Source organism: Cariama cristata, unplaced genomic scaffold (assembly GCF_000690535.1).
Source record: "Cariama cristata isolate BGI_N322 unplaced genomic scaffold, ASM69053v1 scaffold25443, whole genome shotgun sequence".
NCBI classification, from domain to species: domain Eukaryota; kingdom Metazoa; phylum Chordata; class Aves; order Cariamiformes; family Cariamidae; genus Cariama; species Cariama cristata.
This window is the reverse complement of record NW_009609294.1, coordinates 1-250: the sequence shown is the minus strand read 5'-3', so window position 1 is coordinate 250 and position 250 is coordinate 1. Positions and strand designations below refer to the sequence as shown.

The window sequence follows — 250 nt, the reverse complement described above, 5'->3', positions numbered from 1 at the left end:
TGAGGGTGTGCACCTGCATGACGCACGGCGTGTGGTTGGCCGGCGGGTCGAACTCCAGCAGGTCCCCGTGGACCACGGCCACCAGGTACCAGATGACGCCGAAGGCGAACCAGGTGCCGGCGAAGGTGGCGGAGAAGAGGACCAGCTTGTACCGCCATTGCATGTCAATGAAGGTGGTCCACAGGTCCTTGAGGTACAGGAAGCGCTTGTCGGCGATGTGCTCCATCCGCACGTTGCTGCGGCCGGCCCT

At 64.4% G+C, this 250-nt stretch overlaps 1 protein-coding gene across 1 annotated transcript in view; it reads right to left on the bottom strand.

Moving 5' to 3' along the window:
* KCNJ10 (potassium inwardly-rectifying channel, subfamily J, member 10) overlaps nucleotides 1–247 on the bottom strand; it is a gene marked incomplete at both ends in the record, with an annotated part of 625 nt that extends 378 nt beyond the window's left edge. The window contains one exon of the mRNA XM_009697504.1: nucleotides 8–247. Within this exon, the coding sequence (XP_009695806.1) occupies nucleotides 8–247 (240 nt within the window). The remainder of the gene's footprint in view (nucleotides 1–7) is intronic.
* Between the last annotated feature and the right edge of the window lie 3 nt (nucleotides 248–250).